Below are 12,345 nucleotides of genomic sequence, written 5' to 3'. Positions count from 1 at the left end.
TCGTGTTTCGTCAGGTACACCTCATGCTCCTGGAATGGTGAGCGCAGTCGCCGTCACCTCTTGTAGGACATGGCACTTAACAGCGACCATGCGTGTCCGTCCGTCAAGTGGACACTGCCCCCTTCCGCCAGTTCGTGCGCCCTTAGATAGAATGCATATTAATTTTGGCAAGACTTATTACCATAACATATACCACCATAGCATACATCAAGATTTTACTTTCACTGTCACTTTCACTTCAAGTCGCGACATAGCTGAAATGAATGTGACAGTTACGTACTGTTCCGGCCTTAAATTGAACGCAGCATCCTGAAATGAATAAGCAATCATTCAGCGGCGCAATGAGATGCATGCACTGGCAACAATTTCCCAACTATTGTCATTTATCTATATACTACCGAGAACAGACGAACGCTTCCGGCCTCCTCTCGAGAACGGACGACTATCTTTCCACGAAGCCTACTTAAAAAGGGCGAGTTTAGCGATTAAACCAGCTGTGATAGGAGGGTGGAAGCATTTGCGCACGCCATATATATATCAGGTATGCGGAACGTTTCCCAGAAGTCCAATCTGTGGCCTGTTCACAATCAGTCGGCAACGGCCAATCGGCTTGAAAAGCTTTGCATAAAAACGAGAAAAAAGAAGGTTAGACACTGCGCAAAGGGACCAGGACAGGGGGTAAAAAAATGAACACGACACCACGGGCGCAGGCATGAAGCTGCTGCATCTTGCTTGGGTTGCGTACAGAAAACTGATCCTAGCTATATGTTTTGGTGGGACGTTCTGGCGGGCTAGTTTGTTCATTTCCGAGGAAGGTTAGAAACTGAACCAACCAGTCCGCAAGAACGTCCTACCAAAGGAAAAAAAGAATAGGCCTTAAGTTCGACCTGCACCATCAAGGTGGCTGCGACAGCTTTAGCTATACTTCGGTTTGATTGGGCAAGACAAAAAGAAATGAAAACGACAGTGTCCTGCCAGCACCGCTCACATGAGCACAGCTTTAGCTATAGCTGTTCAATAGGAAGTTATCACCATCACCACCTCAGTATCGCAGCAGCTAAGACGTTCTGACTTAACAGGATCGATCCCAACTGCTCCCGGGGCGCGCATTTCGATGGAGGTAAACCTCAAAAATACCCTAAAGTGAAAATCCAGTAAGCGCAAGAACAAAAAAAAAAGAATTAAGGCATTTAAAATTAGACCGCAGGGCTCCACCAAAGCATCGCTCAAGGCTCGCGTGTAGATATGGCATGTAAATAAATAAACAGGTTGAATCATTTGACCGTATACCATCTGCACTGACTTCATGCACATTTATTCCAAGCGGTGGCAGGCACAAAAACCCAACTTAAAGAGCCACCGAGCGGCGCTAGTGCTCCTGACGGGGAGCGTCATCTCAGGCAGAAAAACAAACTGCAGGAATACCCACTGGGCGCCTTCTCCTTTTGTCGCCGCATTCCCCCTCTCTTGCGTGCACCCGCAGAGCTCGTCAAAAAGACCTGCCAGCTTGACACCTATTTCGGAAAGCGAACTTGATTACAGGTGAAAAACGCTCGTTAATCGCCTGCACTCTGTGGAGCAGACGACTGCCAACGATGACGCACGACTGAGCGGGACTGCGTTTCACAAGTCAGCCATCGCATCGCCAACCACGGGTACCTCGAGGTGAATCTGTCATTTTGCCACATGCTCAAAATGCCGAAAGTTCTGTAAGCACTGCGAAACGAATTGCGGCGCGCTCGATCGATGTTCTGTGTTGTCGAATACGAGCCGTGTGCTTTAGTTGCGTTGATATATGGCATTCTTGCAGAAGTAATCGTGTACCGCTGGGGACGACATGCAGTTTTCGGCGTGCGAGAAAAGAGAAATCCTCCATGACCATGGCATATTATATTTCCATATTCTGCCTCTGTACCTAGTGTATGTTACCCCCTACCCTCTCTTGATACGGCTCCCGAAGAGACTGGAGGGGATAGATGGCTTGAATTTCTGCATGTATGCGGACGATATCACCATGTGGATGACCCGTGGCCACGACGCGCACATCGAAAGTACGCTACAGAAGGCCATAAATGAGGTGGAAAACTATGTCAGCCGTAGGGGCTTGCAATGCTGGCCGCAGAAGTCTGAATTTCTTTTTTATAGACCTCTGCATCAAAGACAAACTAGAACCATCCCTAACATCAAATTACAAACTCAAGGGGCGGAGATTCCTCATGTTGAAAAAATCAGAATTTTAGGAATGATTATACAAAGCAACGGGTATAACGGTGATGCAATAACTAAGATGGAAATCTGCGCGCAACAAACTATGCGGCTCATACAGCGGATTGCCAACAGAAGACACGGCATGAAAGAGCAGAATCTCCTACGGCTGGTACAGGCGTTCGTAGTAAGCCGTATCTTGTATGCTGCCCCCTTCCTTGATCTTAAAGTTTCAGAAAAGGAAAAGATAAATGGAATTATCAGGCGATGCACGAAACAGGCTCTAGGATTGCCCATCCGTACATCCACTCACCGCCTCCTAGAGCTGGGAATGCATAATACCCTGGAAGAAATTACGGAAGCAGTGAGAACGTCCCAAATCGAACGCTTAGCCGGGACCACAACCGGCAGGGCCATTCTAGAAAAACTCAATCTTAGCCGAGATAACAGAACAACCGCCAAAGTTGACATGCTCGGAAAAATTCGAGACAATATAGTTGTACCCCCATTACCCAGGAATATGCATCCTATTCATCACTCAGTGCGCCGGGCCAAGCGGGCAGAGGCGCTAGAGAAACGTTTCCGCTCCTACAAAGACGAGGACGTGGTCTACGTGGATGCCGCTGAGTATGGTAAGAACACGATGACCGTCGCGGTCGTCAATAATAAACAACTCCTCAAAATAAGTGCCTCCATACTCTAGGGTAACCCAGAGACTGCAGAGGAAGCTGCCATAGCACTGGCTTGTGTAGGCACAAAAGCGAGATACATCATCAGTGACTCCAAAGTTGCCATACTAAATTTCAGCAGGGGCCGGGTCTCCCCTCTAACGAATACAATTCTAAGCCGTCATGTAATAGACCGGAAAATTACGCTAGTCTGGACACCAGCACATGCATCCCTGCCTGGTAATGAGACGGCCCACGAGTTCGCCCGAGGCTTTTCTTTCCGGGCGGACCCAAGCGAGGTGGTCTTTACAGACAGGGATCGCATGGTGACCTACAGAGAAATTACACAACACTATCGTTTGCAACGAGCTAGACTTCCTCCAGCGGATAGATCCTTGTCCAGATACCAAGCCATCAACTGGCGCCGGTTACAAACTTACACATTTCCAAACCCGGCCCTCTGGAGTCTTATGTACCCAGGGCAATTTTCAGAAAAATGCGCGAACTGCGAACTTAGGGCCACCTTGGACCACATACTATGGGAATGTCCTCATGCTCCCCGGGAGGGACGAGGTATTAACACAAAAGATCAATGGGAGACCTTACTACTGAGCTCCGACCCGGCGACTCAGTTACAACTCGTCCGACTGGCCGAAGCCGCCGCCGAGAGTCAAGACCTTTCGGCCGTCGTCTAGGCGGGTAGCCCTCTGGCTACCCTCTTTCTGTTGGAAATTAAAAGTTTTCCTATCCTATCCTATTAGTATCTCTCCCCCTTTTCTTTGCTTTTTTTCTATCCTCTCCCTGTCCTTTTATTCCCACTATCCGCAGCTCAGGTGCTTCAGGTTTCGATGGCAGATGCCGTGGCTAGCGGCATCTTTTCCTTCCACTGTTATTTTTCATTAATAAATAGCCACTAACAACATGGCATACTAACTACTGAAAACCACGGGAAGGTATACGGGACACGCCCGCTTCATCCGTTGGAAAATCACCCGCCGACTTGTCCGCGAGGAAGCATGAGCTCTAAGCACTGCGAGGCTAGGCATACTTATCGCCTCGTTGTTACGGTCCGCACACCACGCTTGCGTTTGAGTTTTGTCACAATTTCGGCTCTACAGATTCGACACTTTTTTTACGGGAACGCGGTGTTCATTGTGAGTATAGTGCCGAACCACAGGCGCGCGCGCGCTGTGGTACCGCGAGCGCGGGCGCAAACGCACATTCGAAACATGGTGCTGAGTGTTTTATATTAGGAGACTTTCGAGGAAATTCTTCCGTCTTAATTTCTGCAACGAGACCAGTAGCGCACGTCCCGTTCTCGCCTTTCATGTTTTAAAGCTACATTCTTCGTTCCAATGCCAGGCTACAGACCACATGCATAAGCCCGAGGTTGGTGTCATTGGACGAGCACCTTTTTCTCAGACCACACTGACACGGTTCCGTTGCCAAAACGCATTTGTCAAAACTAGACCAAAACAGCTCCACAAGGAACGTGTCATCAGCGTCACATGAAACGCGAACAAATGAACTCAAGCGCTAGCAGAAAACAAAAACAAAAAAGTAATTGAGGGTGGAGAGGAAAAACAGGCGTGTCATATTAACCCTTCCAAAGAGCGGTCTTTCCGTCCGCGATGCGAATAGCAGCAGTTTTTGTGCGCTGCTTTGCTTGTGCAACATCTTCCAGTTCACGTTGAAATTCTCTTGCTCGCGTTTCAGTTGACGCTGATAGTACATCCGGTAAAAGCAGAGGAGAGATTTCATCTGCCTAGTGAATCTTTCACAGAAGCTGCAGCCTTTGCGATCGAGCACACTACATGAGGCGTCCATGACGGGCTTGCGCAAGGAAAACACGGGAACAACGAGAAAAAAAATTCATAATTTTTTCATCCTTTGCCTTCTGATAACCAGTGTATTCCCCACAAGCCCATACCACAACTTTTCACCAGTCATTCTTCCCGCGCACAGCAGCAGACTGGAAATGCCTGCCCACCGAAGTTGTCGCCATCATCGACCCATTAACATTCTAGCGGCTCATCGATAACAATTCGTGGTGATTTCTAGTGAATGTTTGCCTCGTAACGCCCACTCCCTCATGCAATGTCTGAACACGAGACCCTCGGGGAATCAAATAAATAAAATAAAGGACAGCGAAACACAATAGCTGCCAAGCTTGAGCCAATCAACTGCACCCTTACAAACAGGTCACAGCCGCGGCGAGCAGGTACGAAGTGTCACAACACGCGTGATTCCGATGGCACGTGTACGCACCTTTTTCTTGAAACAGCACAATCCGAACCGGGACGTCGCTGTTCCCGCAAGCGTCGCTGTCATCACCGCCCGCGCAGGTGAAACTTAAGCGCCTCCAGACTTCCTATACCTTGACCGGCAGCGCTCAGAGATAGGCCAACCAGGACGAAATTTTACCCGCGCGGCAGGAAATAACCTGTGCCGTGATCGGAGGTTCAGTTCCCTCGCATGACGCGCCTACCGTCAGACTGAAAACGGAGCTACCAGACAGCCGCCTGCTCATTTATACGCACATCGAAGCGCGGAAAGCCGTACGACCGGAGGATGATTCACTCCGCGACAAAAGAGCGCGGAGCTATTGTTTCGCTCATCATCCACTCTCCCCCAACGCGCGAAACGATGCCGGGCAGCAACAGCAGCCAAAGGTGGCGCGACGATCGCAGCCAGCTGGGTATACACGCCGCAGCGGCCGTTGGCGGAAGCGTCTACACTGCGCGACGAACTCATGCGCGGAGCCCGCGGGACTCGACAACGCCGTAGACAACGCAAGCCCTATAGGAGGAGGCCATATGCGTGCGTGTGGATACGGTGGCCAGCCATGGAGGAAATTCCTCCTTCCTCGCCTGTCGCCAGCCATGGTCGTCATTTTTCAAACGGCGGTAGAAGACTTACGTATACATGCACACTCCATGGTGTGCCCTGTGGCCGACAGGGGAGGATTTAGGAGCAACTTTTTGAGACGGTGTTTGCGAAGGGGAGGGGTTATTGTCCACCACATTTCTTGAACTTATTCCTTGAAAAAGAAAAAAAAAATGTGCGCAAACGCGGTGTTCTCCCATGAAAAGTTCTTTGCTCCGGGTCGACGGTCTCCCCCTTTGCACATCCCCTTCAAAGTGGGCCTACGCTCCGAGAGCGAAGTATACGCAGCGTGCACTTCGATACGAATAAACACACACACATATATATATATATATATATATATATATATATATATATATATATATATATATATATATATGGGAGTAAATCAGCAGTCAGCTATCCTACAGCGCACTCCCTTTAGGGCAGGGTATGAAGCCCATGTTTCAGGGTAGATTTCGACCACTAAATAAACGGTAGGCTTAATCTTGCCAACCGAAGCATATTCTCACGGCAAAGCATAACTACTTGATGCAGTTAGCAATTGGAGGAGGCTTTTAACGTGACAGCGTTAAAGGTGATTCCGCATATTTGGTGATGGAAATCTACCCCAGGGCTTGGGCAGCATACCCTGCGCCTAAAAGGGAGTGCGCTGAAGGACAGTTTACTCCCTTTTTATCACATATAAGCTAATTCGTTTTGAGAGTGTGTGCCCGCAACTTGGTCCCCCATTTCTGTGCCTCTCCTAGTCAGGGCGGACGCGACTACTCTACACCCCATAGTCCGAATAGCCTAATTCAGGACCGCTCGCAGCTCCGATGGCGAAGCGCTACTAATCGCAGTTCCTTGAGTGCGCCTCGCGCTGCAAGCCTGAATATAGCGCTCTGCACATTCTCTGTGCACGTGCTAGACAGCACCCCTTCCTCAAGAAAGCCATTCACCACGGGCTGCGCTCAAAGAATCGAACCTATATAACAGGAATGGCACGCGATCGCGTATCGGCATGTCTCAAGACTGCCGTCGCACAACTTGTTCTCGTCGAAGTGGAAGCAAAACGGCGCGAGGCGACGGCTTCCACAAGTGTGCTGATGCCAAGAGGTCGCGAGCCAACACGCAGCTCCGAAAGCAAGAGCCTCACACTCGCATATGCATCAGTACACGTAAGCTGTCGCTGCACCACGCGTCAGACCGAGTACCAGACGTTAATTTGCGCGCCAATTAAGTAATTTCACCCGTTAAATCACACTTTAAATGAAATTTTAATGACTGGAATTTCAATTTTAGCTCGCGCACCGTCTTCTTTTTAACCACTAAATAATTCGCGACTGTTAATGGCAGACCGAGAATGTATGCGAGACGACTCCAAAAGACCCACAAAATTTTCCGTTTAGTTCATTGGCCCTGAGGTTAAAAAGCGCACACAAACACACGAGCGCACAGCGTAATTTCGCGAGATGCTGTGCTGCGATTAAAAAAGAAACGAAATGTGAAAACTGAGCTCAATTTAAAAAAAGAAGACAACCGCTTCCGCCTTCTGACTGCAGAACAGCTGCTGAAATTCTGCACGGTAACTGTACAACCACAGACGTGGTGAAAGTACAAGCCAACATGCTTTTCGAGCGCGTATAACAGTATACCAATCATCATCATCATCATCATCATCATCATCCAGGGCGCGTGTTCTGCAGTACAAAATGCTTTCTCTGCGCCCGAGTTCGGATGTTTCCTTTCCCTTCCAGCCTTGCCTTCGCATAACGTGCCCTGAGCATGTCCGTTTCTTCCTCTTGATATCGACTAGGAGATCATTAGCTTGCGTTTGTCCCCTGAACCACAAGCTCTCTGTCCGTCTCTTAACGTTAACGTTACACCTACATCGCTTCACTTACCACCGCCCGCCGCGCCATCTCCAATCTTCCCGTTAGGCTCCAAGCCTCAGCATCACAGGTGACCGCTGGTTTTGAAGAAAGTGTTTTATCTTATATGTCAATTAAGTTAGTGTTGTCCACACATCTTACTTCGGTTTCTTTCCAACGAATGTTACCACATGTGTGGTGGATTTGCGAATTGGTTTCTTCTATTTTGTTCTAATGTCTCCCCCCCCCCCCCCCCCCCCCCCCACTGCTTGGTCTGTATGACTGCCGTAGGCGTAAATAATTACTGGCACGATACAACTATAATGCACTTTTCATTTCAGGGATATCCGTTATAAGCTACACAAGCGTGCCTGTCAAGAGCAACTGCGTGAACCCAGCCTGTACTCTCCCGGTTATTTCATTCTCGTGGTCCCGGTCTTCAGCTAATGGAATCGGCACGTAATGAAGCATTGTGCCCTTACTACTTAAACGCCTCATAACCTATCGTAAACTCTTGTTCCATTCCAGGCTGTCAGTGTTATTACCGTAAAATTTCAAGATCACCCTCACACTGATTACCTGTTCAGGCCCTTAAATGCTGAAATTGTAGCAATACAGAATACCGCGGAGGCCCAGCGCGTTCGTTTTCTCGGCAAACTTTGTTACAGGCGAGCAACTTTACTTGAATGCACTCTCTCGTGTCGGCTGACAGGTTCGCATGCAGTGCTCTCTCTGCGCGGGGGTGGTTCCAGAGGCGAAGTGGCAAGCAGCCCGGAACGTACGGCACTCGTTTGCATCGCCCAACGGAAGCCGCGGAGGAACGGGCTGGCGCTCCAGAGGGAGAGAGAAGCGATTCTCTCTGTGCTTCGCTTTAAGTTCATGTATACGGTCGACGTAATACTTTCAATCACAGAGAAAGAGGCCTTGCCTCTCGCGGTTGCTGCGCGAGTAAAGGCTCAACTCCACTAGCAGGTGAGTGCCCAGTTGGCCTCAGCAGTCAATAAATGCGTCCTGCAGGCCAGCTAATTGTGCCGGACCGCTTTAGTCGCGTCACAAACCTGGCAGCGGTTATCCTTTGTAACGACTTGATTAATTAAACATATATAGGCGGCCCGTGGCGTTAAATATATTATGCACCTTAAGTTTTGGGATGTAGGTATATTCGTTGTGTATGTGTGCGAACACGTTTTATTAGCCGTACATGGTCCTTCTGGTCAAGCATCGGAGACAGAGGAAGCTGTACGCGAAGCTTGTTATGCTTGTGTTTTTCCCTTTGGTCTTCGAGGTGGCCCCTAGCAGTACGGAAGTAAGGGCGGTATACGTGTCTCTATTTTGTTTGTGATGTATTTTCTCGGCAGCGAGGCGACCCGAACCAGGGCCAAAACCAAAGTGGCCTTCACCCCGCTGCGGCAGGAAGGTCCAAAAGTGGCAAAGCGGTGTGTGAACGTGCGCGATGGTTGATGGTTTATGGTTTACAGAGGTTTAACGTCCTAAAGCGACTCAGGCTATGGGGGACGCCGTAGTGGAGGGCTCCGGAAATTTCGACCACCTACACGGGCCTCTAGAATTTGACCTTCATCGAAATTCGACCGCCGCGGCCGGGATCGAAACCGCGTCTTTCGGGTGAGTGCGCGATGTTTGAGGCGTTAACGTCCCAAAGCGACTCATGCTATGAGGAACGCGTAGTGAATGGCTCCGGAAATTTCGACCATCTGGGGTTCTTAACGTGCACTGAAATCGCACAATACACGGGCCTCTAGCATTTCACCTCCATCGAAATTCGACCACCGCAGCCGGGATCAAACCGGCGTCCTTCGGGACAGTCCACGTGTTTGAGGGGTGAAGTGATTGACGTGAACAAAAGACAGCGTCCACGAAGGTCTCCGGCGTCCGCCGCAAAGCCTATAAAAGGAGGCCCGACCGTTACCCGTCTGCTCCTCAGGCGGTTGAACCACCGACGAGCACTCGCGGGACTCCCAAGACGCCGGCGACACCGCATTTTCCTCGACAACCGGCTTGCTGTTCCGGAATGTCCATCGCCTTCGAGAACCTCTCTTTGTCGTGGTGAATGGACTGTCACTGCGTCCCTGTCATCGTATGCTTGTTTTCAAGTACCCATAAGTATGAACTTTTCGCTTCATTTCATTGCTCATCTGTCTATTTTAATTGGAATCGCTTGCGTACAGTCTGCGCGTACAGCAGCAGGAAAGAGTAAATATGTGTATGTAGTACTCTGTTAGCAGCGATCACATCGTATTCCTTGATTAATGTAATGCCGCGCTCGATTTGCCTGCAGGTCCTTTCCTGGCGATATATTTGTTGCTGTTACCAGAACTCGTGGCTCTGCTTCATTCACAACGCTGAGCGTAAACCGCGGCTAACGTAGGGCGCCAAACTGCATCCCCTTTTGACTCGGTTCGGGAAGGTGCTTGGCATTTCTCTGGAGCCGTGACAGGCCGTGAATGGACCTCTGGCTGGGCTGAGATGACTTCGTGTCAAAGTAAACGAGCTGCTTGCTAATGCATAATCGCAAGGACGCCCTCCGCTCTCGCATGTCGATGCCATTCGAAGGCATGCCAAAGAGTGCTGGGAGTGCTTCTTTGCCACCAGCCACTGTATGCTCAGCGCATGCAGCTGACGAGCGCAACCATTGTTGCTCCTCAGTGAGCGACAGCCGACCAGCGGACGTGCGCCTGCCGCCCATGCAAAGGCATCCTAGAGCTGCTCCCAGAAGAACTTTAGTGTAGCAGGCCACATTCTTAACATCACCTCGCTTCCCAAAGGAGCCCGGACATGCAATCGTCACCACCACGTCCCAGTATAGCAAGGCACAATTGTACGACAACGGCTCGGTCGTTGCGGAACCTGCCCCCGCTGTGGTCAACTCTTCTCGCCCGTAGTGACTGCACTCAGCCGATGAGCCATCGACTGTTTTCATTTGACTCTAGCCATGCCCGCCCGTCCATGTCCGACCTGAAGGGTTCACATGACAGGTGAGCCAAAACGACGCTGCTCCAAAGTCCGCCACTTCTTAGCCGAACTACACGCCTTTGCGCTGCCACCTCAGTTCCGATCTTCGGAAGATAACGCATGCATTTCTCTCGTTGGCCTTCAGGGCGTCTCGTTCGCCTTTCGCATCCACCATAACGGCGAGTGCACCCTGAACAGCTTCCCGGGCCACGCGACGCCTCCACCGCGCGGGTGTTTCCCACCCAGCGACAAACAGCATTATGGACAGGCAGAAACAACGCGTGGGTTACTACTGTGCGTCGGGGCGCCGGTAGTAGTTAGTGGAGGAACAGGAGGAGCGGCGACCAACCTGGAGTAAAGCGAGCTCTGATCTCAGGCACCGGAGGGGCTGCCAGCCGCCCAACGCGAGGGACTCCGGCGGGGGAGCGCTGGAACTGGGGGTCCCTGGATTAAGGGGAGGAAGGGGGGTTGTAACCCCTTCTCGGAATGGCTCCACCGGAGGAGGGAGTGACCACCAACCTGCCTCGTGCGGCGCCCAGCGTGAGGCTTCCCAGGGGCGTCCAACGGCGGCGGCGGCGCTGCACAGCCAGCGGCGTCCGGGATCCCGCCCCGCTGGAACCGCCTGAGCAGAGAAACGGGCCCCCACACAGATGGACACGGCGCGGCCGCAGACTCGTCCCGCCGGCACCGACCACCGCCCGCGGGACAGAGCTTCTTCCGGGGACCCACACCGTTATGCATGCGACCACCGTGGCGACGAGAGGGGGCGCAAGGAGCGCGGCTTCACCGCACAGTCGTCAATATGTACGGCCCGTGGGCCGCCACAGATGTCGGAATAGCGGAAGGTTAGTGTGTCCAGGAAGGCGTCGCAGCTCAAGGCCCCGAGGCGTTGACAATAGGCCCTAATAAACTTCCCAACGCCGGTGGCTGCGAACTTTAAAGGTAAGCGACAACGTTGCCTCGGAGCTCCACGCAGGTGATTTAGTCCGGATAAAGCATTCACCTTCAGACATGTCCCCACGTAGTCAATCGACTCGACAAGTAAGGTACCGACTGCAACAACAAGCCGTGGTCGGTGAACTGGGATTCACATCTGTAAGGCTTCGCCGGCGGTACGCTCCGACAGAGGGACTTCGGTAGCGCCGATGAGAGAACGCCGACAGAACGCGACCAGCGCCTGCCGATGCCGAGACAGCGAAATGCCGCGCTTGCTTTGAACCTCGTGTTTTTCGAGGAAGAAGAACCCAACCGTGGCGCGATCTCGATGGGCGCCAGAGATGGGCGGCTCCGCGGGCCACGCACGGTCGCCGACCGCGACAAACCGGTTCCGCCGCTAACCAGCAGTAGTGCATATGGTTAAGCGCGGACGGCGGCAGCTGGAGTGAAGCCAAATCGCCGGCCGCGCACGAAATTAGCACCGAGCAGAGTTCCTCCCGCGGGAAGCATTGGGCCATGCCACCCGCCGCCATTTCGGAGCGGAGGTGAAGGGAGCGCCGCACAACAGGAAAAGTGGATCGTGCAAACAGAGCGAGCCGTTTTCGAGCGCACACCGTGACAGCTGCAGCGCCTGCAGTCGCTGCATGCAATGAACGGCACTGAGCGATGCGCGATCCGTCGCTGTAGCGGCCACCCAGCCTCGAATGGTACGGGATGACTATAGGATACATAGACAAGAAACTGTTCTCCTTAGTTATGGTTATACCGCTACAAGAAAAAAAATGAATACATATTGCACGGCAGCGGTATATAGTCTACATAAACCG

General features: G+C 51.5%; 1 protein-coding gene across 5 annotated transcripts in view; it reads right to left on the bottom strand.

Moving 5' to 3' along the window:
- The window catches only part of l(2)k09913 (transmembrane protein 53-like lethal (2) k09913), a 74,765-nt gene that overhangs the window by 29,297 nt on the left and 33,123 nt on the right, over nucleotides 1-12,345 (bottom strand). For 2 of the 5 annotated variants that reach the window (XM_077661143.1, XM_077661142.1), the window contains exons 1-3: nucleotides 11,674-12,066; nucleotides 11,102-11,204; nucleotides 10,932-11,026 (exon numbers count right to left, since the gene is read on the bottom strand). The exons of 1 other annotated variant lie outside the window; for it this stretch is intronic. In XM_077661143.1, coding sequence (XP_077517269.1) covers nucleotides 10,932-11,026; nucleotides 11,102-11,204; nucleotides 11,674-12,051 — 576 coding nt within the window. In that variant the 5' untranslated portion in view covers nucleotides 12,052-12,066. Of the gene's footprint in view, nucleotides 1-5,141; nucleotides 5,323-10,931; nucleotides 11,027-11,101; nucleotides 11,205-11,673; nucleotides 12,067-12,345 lie in introns of those variants that run through there. 2 more of the 5 variants (XM_077661144.1, XM_077661146.1) reach the window with 2 other exon arrangements.

Source organism: Amblyomma americanum, chromosome 4 (genome assembly GCF_052857255.1).
Source record: "Amblyomma americanum isolate KBUSLIRL-KWMA chromosome 4, ASM5285725v1, whole genome shotgun sequence".
NCBI classification, from domain to species: domain Eukaryota; kingdom Metazoa; phylum Arthropoda; class Arachnida; order Ixodida; family Ixodidae; genus Amblyomma; species Amblyomma americanum.
Note: the sequence above shows the minus strand (reverse complement) of the source record. Positions and strands in the feature narration are given on the sequence as shown.